The sequence below is a fragment of the Herpailurus yagouaroundi genome, unplaced genomic scaffold, assembly GCF_014898765.1.
Source record: "Herpailurus yagouaroundi ecotype Mexico unplaced genomic scaffold, PumYag 162, whole genome shotgun sequence".
Taxonomy (NCBI): domain Eukaryota; kingdom Metazoa; phylum Chordata; class Mammalia; order Carnivora; family Felidae; genus Herpailurus; species Herpailurus yagouaroundi.
Window position 1 is genome coordinate 60547511 of NW_024412403.1, and position 18721 is coordinate 60566231.

General features: G+C 48.3%; 1 protein-coding gene across 1 annotated transcript in view; it reads left to right on the forward strand.

The window, feature by feature from the left end:
- Positions 1-18307, forward strand: part of LOC121036515 (wiskott-Aldrich syndrome protein family member 1-like) — a 31188-nt gene extending 12881 nt beyond the window's left edge. Inside the window, exons 5-6 of the mRNA XM_040485028.1 lie at positions 580-671; positions 18233-18307. Coding sequence (XP_040340962.1) covers positions 580-671; positions 18233-18282 — 142 coding nt within the window. The 3' untranslated portion in view covers positions 18283-18307. The remainder of the gene's footprint in view (positions 1-579; positions 672-18232) is intronic.
- The last annotated feature ends 414 nt before the right edge of the window (positions 18308-18721 follow it).

Consider the following 18721-nt stretch of genomic DNA (forward strand, 5'->3'; position numbering starts at 1 on the left):
CCTCCCTCAGTCCCATAAACAAGTCACCACCCAGCTTAAAAACAGCCTAAGTCTACAATCCAGATTTCTTAGCCCTCTCCCACGTGGCACTGTCCCACCTCATGATACTAATACCTTACTAGGAACGTTCTGCTCCAGCCCAAACCTATCTAGTAGCTGACCCTTGATTTTTGCTGGACTCATTCCTTGCTTGCTGCCTTAACACCCCAAACCCCTTTCCTATAAGCCCAACTTACTTTGTATGAGACCTCCTAATAATGTATTCTTGAGAGGTGTTTATGAGTATTGATAACAATGGATTGCCGGATGCAAAGGTAGTGGTTTTATAAGATCAGACTTTTTTCAGTGTGATCATTATCCTTTAATCCATTGTTCATTTCGTTTCTACAAGGGGCCAGGTAACTGGAGACTTAAGGAAGACGAGGGTCTCAGAAAAACTGTTTTTTTCTGTTTTCTTATTTATAAAAGGGATTAATAAGGAAACACTATGCTTTATAGCACCGCACCTTATGAAAAGCCAGTACTCCAGAGCTGTTTATTTTGTTGTTCAAAAGATAAGACACTTCTCTTTTTCCCCAGTCCCAGCACGAACTTCCTGGAACCCATGACCCATGAAGTCTTGTCAACACTCAAACCATCTGAGGGTAGCAGCCATGAAGTAGAAGAAGCAGGTGAGGTTTTCTGCCCACAGTCTAATACCTCTGGCCTATCGGGTCAGTCATACTGTTTCATGTTTTGTGTTGCCACTTGAGGATAGAGTACTTCTCCATCCTTTAGTATTAGGAAGGGTCTGGCTCTGAGTGGAATCTGGACCAAACAGATCAGTGCTAGTTCATTTCAGATGCTTTTTCAGTCAGAGCCTATGGGGACCTCTTTCCCCTGGAGTGGCTGTGTGAATCTCCCTTTCCTTGAGGCAACTCTGTTTGACATGTTGGCCACAAACCATTTACTATGGAATTTGGAGTCTGAGGCTCCTGTGGAAAAGTCCTGCTTAGGTCTGGGTGAGGAGAGCCCTGTGTTTATGTCTCTGTCAGTGGTATTACAGCGAATGCCTTGTGATCTGCTGTGCTGGGCAGTGTTTATCTCACAAAACCCAGAGGGATTCTGTGTCATCCCGACTTTTGAAATAAGGTTAGGAAATAATAATTCTCCTTTCCTAATGGTGAATTTGGCCTTATCTTCAAAGAAGCTCTTTGATGTTTGGGATAGGATTATTGGGCAGCAGAGGAAATCATAAGAGAAAGATCAGAGCCAATAATACACAGTCAACCTCATTTGGTTGCCAGAGAAAATGTTGAGGAAAGTCTCAACTAGTCCTCCTGGTAAGTAACAGGAAAGCACATAATATGGCCAGGGTAAGTGGGGCTGAATGAAAAAAAATAACTCAAAAGGAGCTGAACAGCAGAAAGTATGGCAGAGGAATGTTTGTTCTTCTCTAAAATGAGTTTGGACGGCATTGGACAAGACGGGGGTGATGATGTGTGTGCAGGCTGGAGCCTTCATCCTCTCAGCAAGCTTTTATTGGGTCCTTGCTGTGTACCTGGGATCCATACTGGAGCCCACGCTGTCCAGATATTCCATCACTGAAGGGAAAGCCACGCTGCAGTGCAACCTGTAGGGTTACAGTACTTGGACAGGGTCAGTTAAGAAAGGCTTCTGGAGGGAGGAAGGTCGGCGTCTCAGATGATGTCTTAAAGGCGGACATGGGACTGGTCTGCCATCTGTGACCTCTGCTTGTAGGTGCTGTTCATTATTTTCTCCCTGAAGACTCACTTTTCCTCAGCAGATGATAGGCCGAGGTAGTCTTGAGACAGGCGACGGCAAGTTCAGGGTAGTTCTGTTAGTTTCAGGAAAGTTAAAAACAGGCAGTTCTTCACTGAATACAAATCTCAGAAATCCGAGCCTTAGACAAGTTTGTAAACCCAGTTACGGAATAGCTTTCGGGGGGAAAAGGAGAAACGTGTGATTTGTTTTTTTCTTTCCCATCTATGTCAGATTTCCGCTGAGAATTTTAGAAACACATGCCTGAACTCAGCTTTTTACCTTTGAATTTCATTTGCCCTTTATTCTACTGTCTGCACTAGGTTTGCTAACTCTGAAACCACTCCCAGAGTAGCCGGTGAGGAAGTGTTTGTTTTAGGGACAAATAAAAACCTCCTTGGCTGCAGAGAGGTAACGATCATAAGCATGGGAGCTACAGGTAAGAAGAAGAGGGCCTGTCGAGGTGGCTGACCTTGGAGGTCCCCCCCCCAGGCAGGGCTGGACTGGACTCTTGAACAGAACCCTCCCCCACCTTCCCTGGTCCTGCCAGGATTTTTCCAGAGTAGTTCTAGCCAAGTGCCTTTACTAGTCTGAGTTTACCTAACATTACAATCACAGCAGGTTTATTAGGTATGGGTCACAGTTAATTGGAGAGGAAAATTGGGGGGTTCTGGGTTTATTACTTTTCTATGAAAGTAGAGGCTGCTCTTAATTATTTCCCAGATCATCCCTGCTACTTGACTCTCTCTGCTCGCTAATGCCTGTCAGCCCACAGCAGTGCTATGTTAGCTCTGCCTTTTTTATGTACCTGTGTCCATGTGAGGGGGATTTCATAATGCAGTCAGTCAGCACAGTGAGACCACATAAAGCAATGGAAATTCACGGTTGTTTACCTCTGTCATTGCGATTGGATGTCTTGCAGTGAACAAGTTACATAAAAATGCACTGTGTCATATAGCCAAGAGTTAGATTCTAATGACCCTTCCAGTGTGCAGGCCCTCCAAGCAATCACCTGCAACCTTCCTTGAGCCCACTGGCGGTCTGCTGTCATGAAGGCTGCGTTAGCTTCAGGCGAAAGCCCCACAATCAGGTGCTTTGCATTCTGTAGCCTTGTGTTACAGAGATGGAGGTTGGGTGGTTGGGCCCAGCTTTCGCCTGTCTGGACTGTGGCAGTTTGCCAGCAAGTTTCACTGGGTGGTCTTTGACAATGGGAGAGGGGAGGAGTGGGGGAGCTCAGCTCTCCTGCCCAAAGGGGAACAAGAAGGTTGGCAACCAATGCCCCGTCACCGAAACACCACCAAAGTCTTGAGCAGTGGTGAATAAAATGGAACAGGTTGCTGAGGGCGGTGTTGTGAAGGAGTTCATTTTTGTCCCCCCCCCCCCGATTTTATAGACGGAGCCTTGCGTTTATGCGGTGAGACCCCCTCAAGAGGGCGAGCACACACAGTGGCAGGTACCCTTTGTCACAGGAGGGGAGAATGACTGTTCTCACCTCGTCACTCAGGGAATCAGCTGTGGACCTAGAGGGCAGGCTGAGATCCTTGAAGGCCAGTGCCAAGGAGGCAGCCCCACCTGCCTCTCCCGTCCTTCCGGAGACATGGAGAATGATAGCTGCCTTTAGTGGGCCCTGTGTACCAGGCCCTGTGCTAATTCCACAGGCATTCTCCCTGCACCCCCCACCCCCACTGTCCTGTGGAGACAGGCAGTGTGATCTTGTTCTGCAGACAAGGGGCCAAAGCTTGAAGCACTGGAGTGACTTGTTCTGCCCCCACAGCCATTAAGTGGCAGAGCCAAGGTTTCGTTGCAAGACTGCTGACTCTAAAACTCAGGCTCTGCAGGAAAAGAAAATGCCCAGTCTCTCCCCCTAAGCAGAGCCCCCTTAGCTTGGGGCTGTTTCCTTTGCAACTAACAAAGTGGAAGGGGCAGGTGGGGGCCTTTATGAGACTTGCCTTAAGAGACACGAACTGAAACCTGGGACCACAGCTGGAAGGTTTTGACCGGGGCAGCAGCACAGGGGAAGCCACGCTTTGTCACGCAGCTCCCGTCAGGCTTTGCAGACAGTTCTGAAAGCCGCCTGCACTTGGGTCTCATCTCGGAACATGTTTCCTGCCTCTCCCCAATCCCCTCCCCTCGCCCCCACCTCGCAGGACATCATCTGAACGGGCTGTCTGAGCCTCCGTGTCCATTGTAGATGCCGGCTGAACCCACTTGCTCCCTGGGTTTCTGCAAGTCTGATCAAGCAGGTCCTCTGTGCCCTCAGTGGGGAGAGGGGGAGAAGGTGCTTGGCCCAGCAGATACTTTTACTGGTCAGGAGAAGTGGCAGCTTGTACAGAAAAATAGCCTGGGGAAGGAGGTAGCAGCTCTGACAGACAGGTAACTGACAGGAGATGGTACCTTCCAGGCAAATACTCCCAGGACAGCCAGCGGAAAGAATTCTACAGGCAGTTACCTGCAGGAGAGCACAACAGACCTCTCCCTACTGGCTGAGGGGAGTGGTGGAGATTTGGCTGTGGACTCATAGCTGCTCTTAGTTGCTTGTTTTTCTTTAACAAATGTGGATAGCCTGAAGCCAGGTGGGGCAGGGGAGGGGGGAGGAGGAACGACACAGGACACTTGGGTTTAAGAAACAATTATGCAAGACACCAGGGTGGCTCAGTCAGTTGATTATCTGACCCCTGATATCTGCTCAGGTCATGATCTCACAGTTCTTGAGATCGAGCACCACGTTGGGCTCCGTGCTGAGAGCACAGAGTCTGCTTGGGATTCTCTCTCTCCCTCTCAGTCTGCCCCTCCCCTGCTCACTGCTCACTCTCTCAAAATAAATAAATAAACTTTTTTTTTTTTTTTTTTTTTTAAAGAAAGAAACAATTATGTGACCAACTTGTCGGGTAACTGAGAGGAGTCCCAGAAACTGAATGAAACTTTACTCCTCTGTCCCCACAGAGCTGCCTTTTAGAGCACTATTGGGATGCAGAGAGAGAGCACAAGAGAACGCTTGGGATTGAGAATGTTTCTGCTCACATCAAAATCCCAAGTCCCCTGGCATCTGTGCTCTCCCAAGATGAGTTAGGGGACAAGGCATGCTGGGAACTGGCCAGAGGTCAGAGTGTGGGCCTATGGGCTGCATCTGCTTCTGGGGTTGGGTGGGTTTCTGTTTTCTGAGGGCAGGAGCCTGGACTAGAGGTGATTCATCCTATTACCAGAAAGCCTTCCCCATCTCCGGACAAGCTGTCTTTCCCCCTCTTGCAACAAGAGGCAATGAGGGGGTCTCAGGGCCTGTTGGGTGTTCGGAGAGGAAAAGATCTCATGGCCAGGGGATCCTGATTACCATTCTTCCTGAGAGAGGAACAACAGAGGAATCTGGGGAGTGTCTGGGGCATCCCCTCTAAGAGGACAGAGGAGAATCTTATTAGAAGGTTGTTCAGGAGGGAGCGGCATTTCAGTACCACTTCCAGGTTGGAGATGTGTGGCATCCTGGTTAAGTGTGGGCCTTGGAACCAGACGGGCCTGGGTTTGAATCCTGGCCTTGCCAATCTCTAGGTATATGACCCTGGACTAGTTATCTAGACCCTGAGAATCCGATCTCTTAAGGTTGTAGAAAGGAAGCAAGATATGGCATATAATGCATATTAACTGCATTGTGAGCATTCAGTAGAAGGCGGCTCTTAGGAGGAAGGGAAAGAATAGGAGAGAAGAGTAGTGGAAGTGGGGGTTATTGAGGAATCGGGTGGCTAGAAGGGTGAGTAGGTAGAGGGCTGCACTGAGGGAAGGCCCACTGCTGAAGGCTCTGCAGAGATACAGGAATGAGAAGATGGGGACAGAGGAGCCCACAATAGGGAAAGGCCCTTAGGTACCAGTCCTCAGACCTGGTCAGTAGGAAGAGAATACTCACCCAGTTGCCTCCTCTGCTTCTCTCCAATTCAGCACCTTCCATGCTACCAGTGAGGCCAAAAACCTTGGAGTCCTCTTTGACTCTGGCCTTTCTCTCACACTGCACTTTAAATTGGCAAATAATATTGGCTTTGCCTTGAAAATGTATCCAGAATCTTGCAACTTCTTACCACCCTGGTCTGGTCTTGTATCACTTCTTACCTGGGCTGTTACAGTAGCTTCCTCAGGGTTTTCCCTGCTTCCACTCCCAGGCCCTGACCTCAATACACTTTAGTCTGTCTACAAGCTCAACTTCCCGCAGAGCAGAGCAGCCCAGAGCAACCGGAGGAGGTCACTTCCCTGCTCAGAACTCTCCAGGGAGTCCTGTTTAATTCAGAGAAAAACTAAAGCCTCAGTGCCCTCAGCCCCACCCCCTGCAGCTCTGCCCTCACCTTCCCCCAGCCCACTCCGCGGCCACCCCACCCCTACCTGGGCCTCCTTGCTGCCACCCCCCCCCCCCCCACTAGCTGAGCAACTTGCTTTGCCTTCTGCAATGAACCTGAACCTAGCTGCCCTTTATTAACTCATGGTTCTGTCTCCCTGCAACCTAATTTATTTTCCCTTGAAGTTACCACTTCCCCGACAGGTGTTCATTTGTTCATTTGCTTACTGCCTACTTCCCCTCCAGAATGAAAGATCCATGAAGCCAGGGACTTTTTTTCCCCACTGTCTTCCAAGTGCCTGGAATGGAACTGGGTATGTAATTGGTGTTCTCCCCCCAATTCCCCACCTCCGACCACCACCACTAGTCTGCAGGGCTTTTTAGAAAGGAGTGCAATACGAGTTTTAAACAAAAGTAAATAATTACATATGGATTTATATAAGAAAAATACATCCTGGGTATATGTATAGGGGAGTGTGTGGGAGAATGATGCAGAGAATTCTAATACTGTTTGAGTGTCTGTTTCAGAAATACCAGGGAGCTGTGTGCTAGGCCACGGCAGAAGTAGCCCAGTTCTTCTTTCTTCCTCAAGGCGATGGACTGCACTATGGTCCATGGATGTGACAGGTGCCAGCTGTAAGGGGAGCATAAGAATGGCTGTCTCCTCTGCCCTTCCTCATCACTCACTTCACAAGAATTTGTTGAGTGTGTACTTTATGCCTAGCACTGTGCTAAGCCTGGCTAGGAGACGCGGAGAAGCCCAGCTCATTCCCTCATCCCACCAAGAGCTCTACAGTCTAGTTGCTCACCTGGGATTTCCTAAGTGTGCCCGGACAATCCATTTTACCGCTCCCTTCCGGTAGCACAGGGACCAGAGTTGAATTGGAGCTCTGTTGAATCGGGTTTGGAACCACAAGCCAGGGACATGAGGAGCATGTGATGAATTTGAGAATAGTTCTGTTCCCTACACGCAGGAGGCCTGGTGGGTGTCGGGCCCCATGCTAGGCACTCAGGCCACAGAGATGGTCTCCGCTGCTGGAGAGCTGACAGCCATGTACAAGGGACAGCATGATTTGGGTGTCTGCCCAGAGGGAGATAGTTCTGACTTCAAATTGCATCTCAGTCATTTCTGACTTGCTTCTAGATTTAGAAGCTTGAAGAGGAATAAAAATAGGGATAAAGATCCCAGAAGGTCTTGTGCTGACAACAAATGTGCCTGAGAAATTACACTATCAGGATCCCCAGACCCAACATCTGCAGCATCTCAGGTTACTGAAGGCTTGAGCTTCCTCCTCTAGTTTTTTATTTTTTTTTTTTAACATTTTTAAATGTTTGTTTATTTTTGAGAGAGAGAGAGAGAGAATGAGAGAACAAGTCCGGGAGGGGCAGAGAGAGGGAGACACAGAATGTGGAGCAGGCTCCAGGCTCTGAGCTGTCAGCACAGAACCCGACACGGGGCTCGAACCCACAGAGTGTGAGATCATGACCTGAGCCGGAGTCAGACGCTTAACTTACTGAGCCACCCAGGTGCCCCTTAATTTCTTAACTCTGAAAAATTAATGGCAATTTTAGGTTTACAGAAAACATTAAGTGAAAAATATAGAGTTGCCACATACATCTCACCCCCAGAACAGTGCCCATATTATTGACATCAGATGTTGGTACAATACATTTGTTACAATTGTACAGTTGATAAGTCAACCTAGATCCATTATCAATAACTAAAACTCATGGTTTACGTCGACTGTATTATACATTGTATGGGCTTTGGCAAATGCATAGTGACCAACTATTCACCATTACAGTGTCATACGGAATACAAGTCTCGCTACCTAAAAATCTCCTGTGCTCCACTCATGAGGCCCTCCCTCCTTCCATTCACCAATCCCTGGTGACCATTGCTCCTTTTTACTGATTGTCTTTTCCAGATTGTCATATAGTTGGAATCACACAACGTATAGTGTTTCCAGGTCGGCTTCTTTTACTTGGCAAACTCTTCCAGTTCTAAACATGACCTTCTGTCCCCTCCCCCTCCCCCATGTACATCCATGTGTCTGGAGTAAGAGGGGTTGGCAGGGGAGGGTTCCAAAGCCTTGTGCTGATACCCAGCTGACCAGAGCCAGCGGGTCCTATCCCTTCGTCATCTCCCAGTGAACATGCCTGACCCTGGTGCTACCGGAGTTTAGCCCAGGCTAGTAAACTGTCAGGAGCTGCCTGTGTTTGGGTTCCACATCTGGAAGTATCAGCTGTGCAGACCTTCCTGTCCCATTCCTAAGTAGAGGCAGGAGGAGCACATGGGGCTGTTTGTCTTCCTCCTCAGTAGTTTGTTTTACTTGCTTTGGAGCCGGGTAGGAGGGTGGGGAAGTGAGCTTCCCCCAGGCAGGCAGCACTCCTTCACACCCACATCCGCTGGCCGGCCACACGTCCCCCAGCCTCTGCTGCTGTCAGCCCTGCGCAGGTCCCAGCGGTGTCTGCGCTGAGCCCTGAGAGCAAGCACTGGGGCCTGTTTTGTGGTCGTTTGGGAGGAAGATGGGTAGGGAGCAGAGAGACTGAGAACATTTTCCCTGCCCAGAGAGGTTTCCTTCCTGAGTCAGCCTGACAAGCCAGGATTCCTTGGGAGCTGGAGGCAGGAACCTCAGTATTCCGTGCACTCACCAGTCACTCCAAACAGGAAGGCGCTCTGGGGGAATAAGTGGTAATGATGGATATTGTAATGGAAGCAGAAGGAGGGAGCCCCTTAAATCCCACTCAAACCAGGGCCCCAGCTAGGGGAAGGAAAGCACATGTGAATGGGGTCCTGTGGGTTATCTGGTTGAACTTGGCTGAGAAGTTTCAGGGACTGAGGAAAGGCGGTTACTAGGTGCAGAGAGTTACAACCCTGGGGAACAGGAAGTGAAATTTAGACCCCAGGTTTCGTTGCTTCCTGTCTGGAATAAACACCGAGCTGAGGTCAGCTAGAACTCTCTCGTGCTGAAGGACTCCAGCCAGGTGTGTCAGAGTTCACAGTGAAGGAACAAGAAGACTCTGGCTCCCCTGGAAGGTCAGCTTTTGGACTATGGAAATTCCATGCTGATGGTCCATGCCCATAGCCCATCCTCCTCCGGTTTTCCTTTTTCACCCAGTCCGCCACCTTCCATTCTGTATCCTGATCAGTGACTCGCTAAAGAGCCCCAGGTTGCCATACATTGGCTCTGCCGAGTTGTCCCGGTGCAAGTAGAGACTAATAGTGTCGGTCCCACGTTTTCCACTAAGATTGTGAGCACAATTGCAATGGAGTATAGGATACTCTCTACAGGCAAACTGCCCTTGACTTTGTTGTTAACTATGGATTCAGGGTAGAGCGTCCTGGCCTTTTGTCTTCCTGGGTCTCATTCCAGAGCCTAGGAGGCTGGGACAGTGATTACTGACCATCAACACAGGGGGACCCTTGGCCCTTGCCTCAGTTTGCCCAAAGAGGCAGATGACAGAGAGCTGCTGAATCATGTTAGTGTGGGCCCCATATTCCTTACCAAACCCAGCCTTCACCCCTGCTTCCCTCCTAACATTCTGTCCCCACAGGAGGTATAGTGAGAGTCCTGAGGAAAAGAATCCCAGAGCAGCTTCTGTAGGTACATGCTAAGTAGAGTGTGTCTAGTAGCTGGGGCACTTTTCCTGAACCAAGAGATAAATATCTGATCTGCTAAAGCATTTGGGTTTTGGGGTTTTTTCCTACTGATTTGTGGGTGGAGGAAATCTCAGGAAGGTTGATTTTATAGCCTTTACTAAAATATAAATTTATAAATGCAATGCATTTAAAGTGTATTTATTTATTTATTTATTTATTTATTTATTTATTTATTTAGAGAGTGAGAGCAGGGGAGGGGCAGAGAGAAAGGGAGAGAGAGAGAATCCCAAGCAGGCTCCATGCTGTCAGTGCAGAGCCCAATGTGGGGCTCGATCTCACAAACCATGAGCTCATGACCTGAGCTGAAATCAAGAGTCGAACCCTTAACCGACTGAGCCACCCAGGCACCCCTACGATGCATTTAAAAAAAAATCACCTTGGGGCGCCTGGGTGGCCCAGTCGGGTAAGTGTCTACTTCGGCTCAGGTCATGATCTCACAGCTCATGAGTTCGAGCCCCGCATCGGGCTCTGTGCTGGCAGCTTAGAGCCTGGAGCCTGCTTCAAATTCTATGTCTCCCTCTCTCTCTGCTCCTCCCCCACTCACGCTCTGTCTCTCCTTCAAAAATAAATAAAAACATTGATAAAAAAAATTTTTTTTTAAAATTACCTTTAGGATAAGGAATGGCATTCTATACAGTGGGGATCGTGCCAGGACCTCCCAAGATGGGATTGCCTGTTAGTACGGGATGCTCAAGGAGGCACAGCATGGGCTTTGCTCAATTTGGGGAGCTTCAGCAAGTGTTCGTGGAAGAAAGACTCTGGTGCAGTCTGGGTCTTCTCTAGTACTTTCCAGAGCAATATGCAGAAACCCAGTTTTACCCACTGCCACTCTCCTGCCCTCTTTAGAAAAAGCCAGCCTCAGTGGTAGTGGAACAGGGAGGCTCCTTATTAACTGTGCTTTCAGAGTCAGAAAGTGTAGAGGAATAGCATGCCAAATTGAGCTGGAATCCTAAGCAGGCAGAACTAATTTTCCCCGCATGGGAAATGAACAAAAATTCCAGTGCTAACATCCTCGGTCTGCATGGGGGAAAGGCAGTGAGACCTTCTTTCTTTGCATCTCAGACAAGACGGGGTATGTTTCGCTGCCCCAGGATGGAGGGTCTGAGCTGTCTCCCTGGTGTGAAGCATGCCATCCTTTGGACCTCATCATGCCCACAGACTGCTTCTCTTCAGTCGCTTAAGGTTTCATTTCATACAGCCAGCAGTTAGCCTTGCTTGAGAGCAGTCTTATTTATGCTTCTTCAGGCACTTTCCAGGTAGGCCCAAAACACGTTCAAAACCATGAAATAGTGGCCTAAGTTTCAGTTGATCAGTCAACAGATTATTGAGCACTGAGCCTGCTGCCCACAAGACACTTCTAACCTAGATTATGAATATCTCTGAAATCCAGACAAGAGGTCATTTCACATTGAATTGCATTATCTTCATTCTCTCATTAGAAAAGTGCTTGGTCTGAGTACATGCTGGATACTCCTCATTCTCCTCCTCCTCCTCCTCCTCCCCCCCTCCTCCTCTTCCTCCTCTTCCCTCCCCTCCCTCTCCTCCTCCTCCTCCCCATTATCATCACCATCGTTATTACTTTGGCTTGAGATAAATGGCCAATTTGGAATTCTTACGCAAATATTCTTAGAGCATTTGGCTATTTAGAAGAGTTTTGTCAATTATGATGTGCTTGGGAATTTTATAGTAGAGAAAGAAATGGAGGCCCAGAGAAAAGTGATAGATTCAGAAGTTCAAACCAGTTTTCTTGATGGTCTTTTTTTCCTGGACCTTGAGGCATCTGCACTTGGTTAGTTCTGCAGTCAGAGAAAAGCCAGCCAGAGAAGTTGGGGACGTATTGCTGGTGAGGGCACATTCTGGACAGAAAACCCCAGAAAGGAGACAGAGGGCATGGGGATGGGGGGGATAGTCAGTGAGCTCTGGGTCTGTGCACCAGAGAGCTAGGGAGATGGGCTCTGCAGGTCTCCCATGGCTGTCTTTCAGGGATGGGGCTGCCTCTTTGGCCCAATACTGGGGAGACTTTCAAGGTCAAAAAGAACAACCCTCCCGCACCAGAACCTGAGCACTCACTGAAACCTGCTTTTGAAAATGCTGTTTGGTTAAACCAAGAGGACATTGGGAGGTTAGTGGCTAGGTGGGGGGTGGGGAGGCGGTTCCTGGAAGTTAGTGTGGGGTTGGGAAGGTTTGAGAAGTTCTAGTTATCCTTTGGGAAAAAAAAAAAACAAGTTTCATTATTATTTGTTTATTTAAAACTCAAGCACACAAAAGCGGAAAGAATCGTATCATGGACCCCATCTACCCGTCATCTAGATCATCACCGTTTTCAGGACAAAGAGGTGCTTTAGTTTGCTTTCATGAGTATCCTATGTGCCAGATGGGACAAGGATGGGTGCCACAAGATTGCTCTTTCAAGAAGATGTGTGTGATCCAGTGTCCCCACCCGCCTCACAGTGGTGGGGAAAGGAAGGAAACCATCCTGGGGCAATCAAGTATGATTCCCAGTTGTTCCGTGGGCTCTGAGATGCTTCTGTGTGACTTCCTACCAGATGCTGAGCTCTTCGAGCCCAAACTTTATCTCTGGATTCTGAGGACCTAGGATCGAATGGGTGTTCAGTGAACATTGACTGACTTGTAAGGCAAGTCATTCCGCGAGACAGGGAGGGAGGGGGGCTTCCACCTGGGCAGAGTGCTTAGTTCACCGTTTGGGGAGCACTTCACCCAAAGTGGGCGGATGGTAGGATTCAGAATTGGATAAGGCATGATTATCTGAACCCGGGGAATCCTGAGCGTGTGGAGGGTTAGACGTCATCATTCTAGAGGGAAGGGGCTCCTGCTTTTGCCTAGGAAGAGGGAAAGAAGAATGCAGCAACAAGAAACAACACGAGAGAGCTGGACTGAGGCTTCTCTCTGCCTGGCCCCCGGAATCTGGAGCCCGAGGGCTGTGGGTGTGGTGGAGCGGGCTCTGGGAACGGAGGCTCCAGCCCCAGACCCGTTTCTCTGGGTGGCCACAAACAGCCCACAAGCCGCCTGCACCACCAGGCCTGCGTGTCAGTCCAAGTGCTGTGTTATTTACTGCGGAGTTGGCAAGGAACGGGGCTCCTTCGAGTGTGGGGAATGGAGTCCACTTCCAGCCTTCGCAGTGCTGGGCAGCTCCGCGGCTCTGTGCCCCTCTGGGCAGGGCTGGGGACGTCAGTGGATAGGAAATGGGGTGTTGGAGGAACATGAGGGCAGATGCTGCAAACACGTCCCTCTCAGATCCAACCCTGGGTGTAGCCAGCGGGGGGCCTCCGAAGGCCTACGGCAGACCCCAGGGAAACTCTCCAGGCCCTGACTTTCATCAGTGACCTGCCCCGCCCCACTCCCCGCCTGCTCTTTTTCAGTTTAAGCTCCCAGCCCTGTCCTCCCCTCCCATGCACGCATGATGTGTGTGTTAGTGTTTTAATTTTTATTCTTGGCAGAAGTTAAGACACAAGATGGATTTGGAAGGAGATGAAACCAGTCTGGGTATATGTTGGGCAGCAGCAGCTTCATTCCTGGAGTGGGTGGGCCGTGGAGGGGGAGGGGTTGGGGTGGGGAGCTGTCTCCTCCTCTGGTAGGGACCATACTGAAAATCCTGTCCTCTTTGGGGAAGGCCGGCAGCTAGAGGCTGTTAACCCTTTGGGACATCAACGAGACAGTTCCAGTGGAGCCAGAACCCTCTGGTCCAGTATGGTGTTAAGTGGGTGTGGGAGCCCTGGATGGTCAACGCCTGTCCCACTTCCTGGTGGTCTGTGAGCCCCGGGAGACTGCTCTGCTTTGTGAAGGGAGTCCTCGCTGCTATTTCAGGTTCCGATGTGCAAGCACTAGAATGCGCTTGTGCTTCAAAAATTCCTGTCTTCTGGTAACGTCCCAGGCCCCAGAAGTAGTGGTGATGGCCCCAGACTGGCAAGGGTTACTGTGGCCCAGGAACCTGTTTGAATCTCATTTTCTACCGCGGAGGCTCTCTTGGCCCCCAAAGTAGGTGCTCTTTCCAGTGGTGGCCTCTCCTTGGGTTTTTATTTCTGGGTGAAGAATCTGAAAGTCCAGAAAACATCTGAGGGAATCCAAGAGAAACTTTGAGAAAATGTTTTATTCCTTAAAAATATATTAAGATAATTTTTGGAATCGAAAAAAAAATTAGCTTTAAAAATTACAAGAATTTCTTTAAAATAATTCAGTAAGGAACATTTTTGTGCAAAATGCTCAATTCCAACGACGGCATCTAATGTAACCAAGGCATTTCTGATAGACATTCTTTATCAAAATGGTCCCCCAAACCACGGCAGAAACACCCAGTGGTTCCCCAGCTTGGCTGCACCTTATAGTTTCCAGGAAGGAGGTTGGAAATACTGATGCCTTGCCCCCGCCTCCACGGCGGGTTTATATTTATTTGTGTGAGGTGCTTCCAAGGCCTTGGTGTGTTTCAGTGTCCCCAGATGATTCTCTGTGCAGCCAGAGTTGGCAACCTTCGATCTAATGCTTGTGTAACAACAGGAGGAAGATGAGAGAGGCCAGATTAAGAAGTGGAAGAGTTTTATTATCTCTTGCTGCATGCTGGTGCATAGAACTTGGATCCAGACCCAAAACACTGCTGCCAACTTTTGGATGAGATTCAGGCACTCAGACCTCAGGGCTGACTCTGAGTGGGGTTGGGGGCGACGCGTCTTCAGGAGGAGGCAGATGCAGCAGCGTGCAGTGTGGGACCTGCCAAACCACTCCCTCTGAAAACATAGTAGCTAGAGCATGACTCCGACTCAGAATGACTTTGGCTTTTTCCAGCCTTTCTCAGTTCCTTCTTTGGAAAACGGTTCATTGTCTGTCTGCTTGAAGTGACCAGGAACATCAAGACCCAATAGTCAGAGGAAGGAGAAAAGCCCTGGCTTTGAAGCCTTCGCTTGAGCAAGATGCTTAATCTCTCTAAGCCTCAATCACTGCATCTGTAGAATAGGGATGGAGGTACGGCCTACTTGATAGGGTTTTTAGAGGTTAGACAAGATAATGCATGTGTACACGGTCCCACATGGAGTAACTCAACAGATGGTCGAGTACTTTTCTTTGATTTACACTGACTGATGATTTCTTCTAATTGTAAATATCTGCCTTAATCTCATGTTGCAACACACCTGGTTGGTTCCATTTACTACATCTCAATGAATTTTGATTACATTCACAAATCAGTTAAATTAGGAAATCAGTAATTTAGGAGGAGAAGAGAGTCTTGAAATGTTCATGTGCCCAACACGATAATTTCAGCAAACTAACTTCTTGGTGGATACCTTACAAACCAAAGGAGTTGATTGTTAGAGATAGACACAGGAATCTCTTTGGATAGGACAACGGGACAAGGAGCAGTCTTTTTATGGCCCAAGGGGTTGTTGGGTATTGAAGTCCTCAGCCTGTGGGAACATTAAATAGCAGTGATCACATCCTACTTGGATATAGCTTTTTTTTTTCAAATTTATCTTTTGAATTACAGAAGTGATAACTACATAGCTAACCACTTTGAATATTTCTGAAACATTTAATGTAAAAAGTACAAAGCCCCTAATCTTCAAACATAAATGATGTTAACATTTAAGTGTCTCATGACCTCCAGATAACTATACCCCATATATCATAATGCAATTTTTTAAATTACAAAAATGGAATCATGCTGTTTTACAAGTTGCTTTTGGGATATCTTCCAGGAACCTCTTAGGCCAGCATTTCCCAAAGTATATTTGGTGAAATTCTCCTCACTAATGGTACTCTGAGAAAAAAGAGTAGTGTGGTCAAATAAGTCTGGGCCTGTGGTCATGTAAGTCCAGGCCTGTGGTTAAGTGAGTTCAGACTTCAGTACATACTCTATCCCCCTCTTGGTGATTCATGATACATAACAGCATATTAAAGGCTCTGAAAAGGCCTGTAGTAAAAAAAGAAAGCTAATTAGTTTTTCGTAACATAGCATTTCCCTAAATTTTTTCTTCTTTTTTTTTTTTTAAGTTTTTTTAATGTTTATTTTTTTTTTGAGAGAGAGACAGAGAGACAGACAGAGTGTGAGCCGGGGAGGGGCAGAGAGAGAGGGAGACACAGAATCTGAAGCAGGCTCCAGGCTCTGAGCTGTCAGCACAGAGCCTGACGCGGGGCTCAAACTCATGAACCATGAGATCATGACCTGAGCCGAAGTTGGATGCTTAACCGACTAAACCACCCAGGTGCCCCCCTAGATTATTTTTTCTATCACATTTTAACATCCAGTAGTTTTAAAAGTGCCCTTTTAGGCATTCCTCTCTAACGTCTCCTTCACCTGTTTCCCTCTTCCCTCTGTGGCATAATCTTTTGGGGTAGGCAGGAGGAAAGGAGCTCATCTATTCACTTAATCAGCAAATACTGATTGCACTCCTACTATGTGCCAAGCATTGAGATGCATGCTGGGGACACAATCATGAGCAAGATAGCAGGCTCTCTGCCCTCAAAGACGTTCAGTTTCCCGCCTGCGCGGTGATGGGATTAGTCATACCAGGATGGCTTGCACCTGGGAATGGCAGGGGATCCTCTTTGCAGCTGTTGGAGCCCGGGAACAGCAGGCTAGAATTAACCCCACCCCCGCTGCTCCTGACCCTTCACCACGCTGCTCCAATTCCCCACTCTCTGCCCCTGCTATAAATAGTGATGCCTGACCCAGCTGGCAAGACTCCGTGTGTTTGCTTACTCTGCATGTGCCAGCCCTGCACTGAGGCCACTGTGCTTTACAAGTTGGGGAAAACTGACGGGAGATGGGGTAGGGGGCTTCCAGCAGAAGCAGGAACTGACAGACGGACCGAGGCGTGCTTCAGGTTTCCAGATGGGTATTTATTTTACATTTTAGGTGATTTAAAAGAGCTTTGTAATTGAGAAAAAGTGGGGGTGGGCTGCGGACTAAATGTGTATATTTGGGGGTCAAGGAAATGGTGAAGAAAGTGGGTTTGTATGAGGTCAGATGGGAAAGAAAGTAAACTGTCATGGTTGTGAAGCACACTTCCCAGTTGGAACTGGAGTTGTTTGCTGTGTGGGCACACGTGTGCACACATGTGTGTGTATGCACCTCTGTTTTAGAGGTTGTGAATGCATATGCCCAGAGAGCAAGTGGGGGTGTCTGGCCCCTGAGATATTACCTATTCGGAAGACTCCTTTGTTGAGATACGAGGGATAAATCTGCAATGAGGATCAGACTAATGAAAAGTTTTCTTAAGGGGAATTCCTAAAGGGAAAGTAACCCTAAAGGGAATTATTCAAATTTAATAAGTGGTTGTCACTTATTGAGCAACTACTTTGTACCAGTCATTATTCTAGATTATTTACTAATGTGTTTTCTTCTTCATCATCCCCGTGTGTGATAGGTTTTATTGTCCTACATCAAAGTCGTTCCTTCTAAGTTCAGGGTACGAGTTTCTGGCTCGCAGAAAAGTCTAGGAGAGACCTTGTCCTTGTCACTGTGCAGTCCGATGCCAATTATAGACCGGTAGCTCCTGATGTCCCATCGTGGCCCTGACTTCAGTTAAGGTTGGCTATTTTACTCCGAGGCTTAGCTGTTCATTTGAACACTTCAGATTTCCTGTCAGCACGCATGAGCCTGTTAGAGCGTAGTGTATGTGTTGGTATGTTGGGGTTGGGGCTGCTCTTGCCCAGCATTTGGTTGAATCAGTCTAGGAACCAGGAACCAGATAGACCAAGAAGCAGCAGCCTGATGGTCATTCATTCTGGGTCCCAGAACCTGAGTCTGGATTTGAGTCACGTGGGGGGTGTGGATACGCACCTGGTGGCATCGGTTGCCTAATCATCAGGAGGAGAGGGTATGGAGAAGGACTGTAGCTGACGGCTAAATTGGAGTTGGTGGTGATTATGTCACCTAGCAGAGTAAATCAAAGTCTTTTCAGCCCCAAAGCTTCCTAAATGTCCAGCTTCTCCTACTGAGGAAAAGCTCCCTCCTTGACTAGATGACTAGAGTTCTTTCCTATCTCTGCCATGTCCTTTGTGTCTCAGGTGGTTATCGGTGCACTCAACAGGTATTTGCTGAATACCTGGCACTACTTTACGCATTGACGGTGCCCTTGTGAATATCCTCACCATTCCTGATCCCTGAAGCCTTTGTTCTAGTAGCCAGGCAGACCAAAAATAGTGTGATGGTACTTGCACAGGGGAAATGCAGGACTCTAGGGGGATAAGAGCTGGGTTCCAAACCACTGCCTGACACACAGCGGGTGCCGGGGACCTGCCTCTTGAACGGAAGAGCATTTCCTCAGGTGCATACTTCTCTTCACATTTTCTGCCCCACCTCCTCCTTGGCAAGCCCGCCCCCACCCACCTCATGCTTGGATGCCACCACAGGAAAGATCTGTGTCATGCTTGCCTTCTCCACTTAATAAGAACCCCAGACCAGATCCTGGTGGGAGATGGGAACAGGGATATCAGACACTCAAGCGTCATCTTCCCCAACTCAAGCAAGTTCTGCTTTGCAGTGAGAGCACCTTTGGGGGTTCGTCAGAGCCAGACTCCAAGGATCCAATAGTTGCACTTGGAAAAGCCCTTGGAAGTAGGTCTTTATAGCTTATCAAACATTCACTGAGCACCTACTATGTGTCCAGAAGAGAGACTTGTAAACAGGTTACCATACACTGTGGGAGGTGACGGTGACAAAGCTGAGGCTTAAGAGATCCTTGTTGACCTCTATTAGCTCTAAGCCTCTATCCTACCTTAGCTGATGTACTGTGATCTTCTAGGACTACGCTAGGAATAAACATGGATGATAGAAAGGGGCTTTATTGGAGGGCTGACCTTCTGTACTGAGCAGGGCCTGAGAATGTGCGCGTGCGTGCACATGTGCACGCTCAGCTGTGTGACCCATTTCTTTTGTCAATCCCCTAATGCCTTTGTTAGTGGGTCTGGTTCCTTGCCTGTGTTGAGTAAAATCTATGGTTTATCTTTGATCTTTTCCTGAGGTCGTGATG